This window comes from Aureococcus anophagefferens, assembly GCF_000186865.1.
Source record: "Aureococcus anophagefferens unplaced genomic scaffold AURANscaffold_1386, whole genome shotgun sequence".
Classification (NCBI taxonomy): domain Eukaryota; class Pelagophyceae; order Pelagomonadales; family Pelagomonadaceae; genus Aureococcus; species Aureococcus anophagefferens.
The window spans coordinates 1-1,145 of record NW_008706383.1 but is presented as its reverse complement, the minus strand read 5'-3'; the positions used below and the strand labels follow the sequence as shown (position 1 = coordinate 1,145).

General features: G+C 70.1%; 1 protein-coding gene across 1 annotated transcript; it reads left to right on the top strand.

Annotated features, from left to right (window-relative positions):
* Positions 1-322: 322 nt before the first annotated feature.
* On the top strand, positions 323-1,078 carry AURANDRAFT_69316 (hypothetical protein; the record flags this gene model as incomplete). The annotated part of the gene is made up of 1 exon (XM_009045079.1): positions 323-1,078. A coding segment is annotated over one exon (756 nt), but the record flags the coding sequence as incomplete, so codon positions are not given.
* Between the last annotated feature and the right edge of the window lie 67 nt (positions 1,079-1,145).

Here is a 1,145-nt window from a genome sequence, read left to right as displayed (position 1 = left end):
CCTCCTGGGCTTGCTGGTCGCAGGCCAGCTACTTTTTTTGGCCAAACAGGCCAATTTTGGGCATCTTCTCAGCACAGGACCACTCATGATGATGGTGCTTCGGTACTACTCTCACGGAGTTCGAGGGACGCAGCAAGGTCCCCACCTTCTTTCTTTTACGCCTCCGGCGCCTTCGGCGCCTCTTCGGCGCCTCCGGCGCCGTTCCGGCGCCTTCGGCGCCGGTTTTTTTCTTTTTTTTTCCTCTTTTTTTCTCTTTTTTTGGTCTCTGCCAGCATGAAAAAAGTGCCACTTTTTCATCGCACGAGTCGACAATCTCAGCGGCATGTTCATCACACTGCTTTGCATATGCACGTGCGCGCTGGCATTGCGGCCGCCGTCGACGCTTATCGACAAAAGGAGCCTCCGCCGCGCCGCGCCGGACGACGACGAGGACGCGCGGCTCGGTCGCCAGCGCTTCGCCGATGCGCTGGACGACGGCGCGCTCGCCGAGGGCTACGAGCAGCGCTTTCCGCTGCCGCTCGTGACGGCGGCGCTGCTCGCGCCGACGGTGCTCGCGGCGGCGGCGCCCGTGCTCGGCCTGCTGCCGGCCGGCGGCGCGCCCGACGACGCGCCGCGCTTCCTGCTCGCGACGGCCGGCGCCGCGGCGGTAATGCGAGGGGCCGACGCGTCGCTCCTCCGCGCGGCCGTGGCGCTGCCGCTCTGCCCGCTCCGACTCACGGGCGACGACGATGCGCTGCCCGCGCGCGTCGCCGCGCGCTACGGCGAAGACGATTTGGCCGCGGCGGCGCTCGCCGCCGCCTACGCGACGACGAGCAGCGTCTTCGCGCACGGCGTGCTCCAGATGTACTTAACCGACAGCGCCATCCGCATCGCGTCCATCGGCGCGATGTGGGCCATGCCGGCGGACTACGACCCCATCGAAACCTGGTGGTGGCCGCTCGTCGCCAGCTGGACGGCGTTGGCCCCCGTGGTTGCCGCGGCGGGCGCCGGCGCCGCGGGCTACGCCTGCGAGCGGGCGCTCCTCGACCCCTGGCGGACCGAATCGTCGCCGGCCGCCACGGACCCGCGCGTCGCGCGCGTCTTCGCGCTCGACGCGCCGCCGGAGCGCGCCGCGCGGCGGACGGCGGCCTACGAGGCCGCCGCGG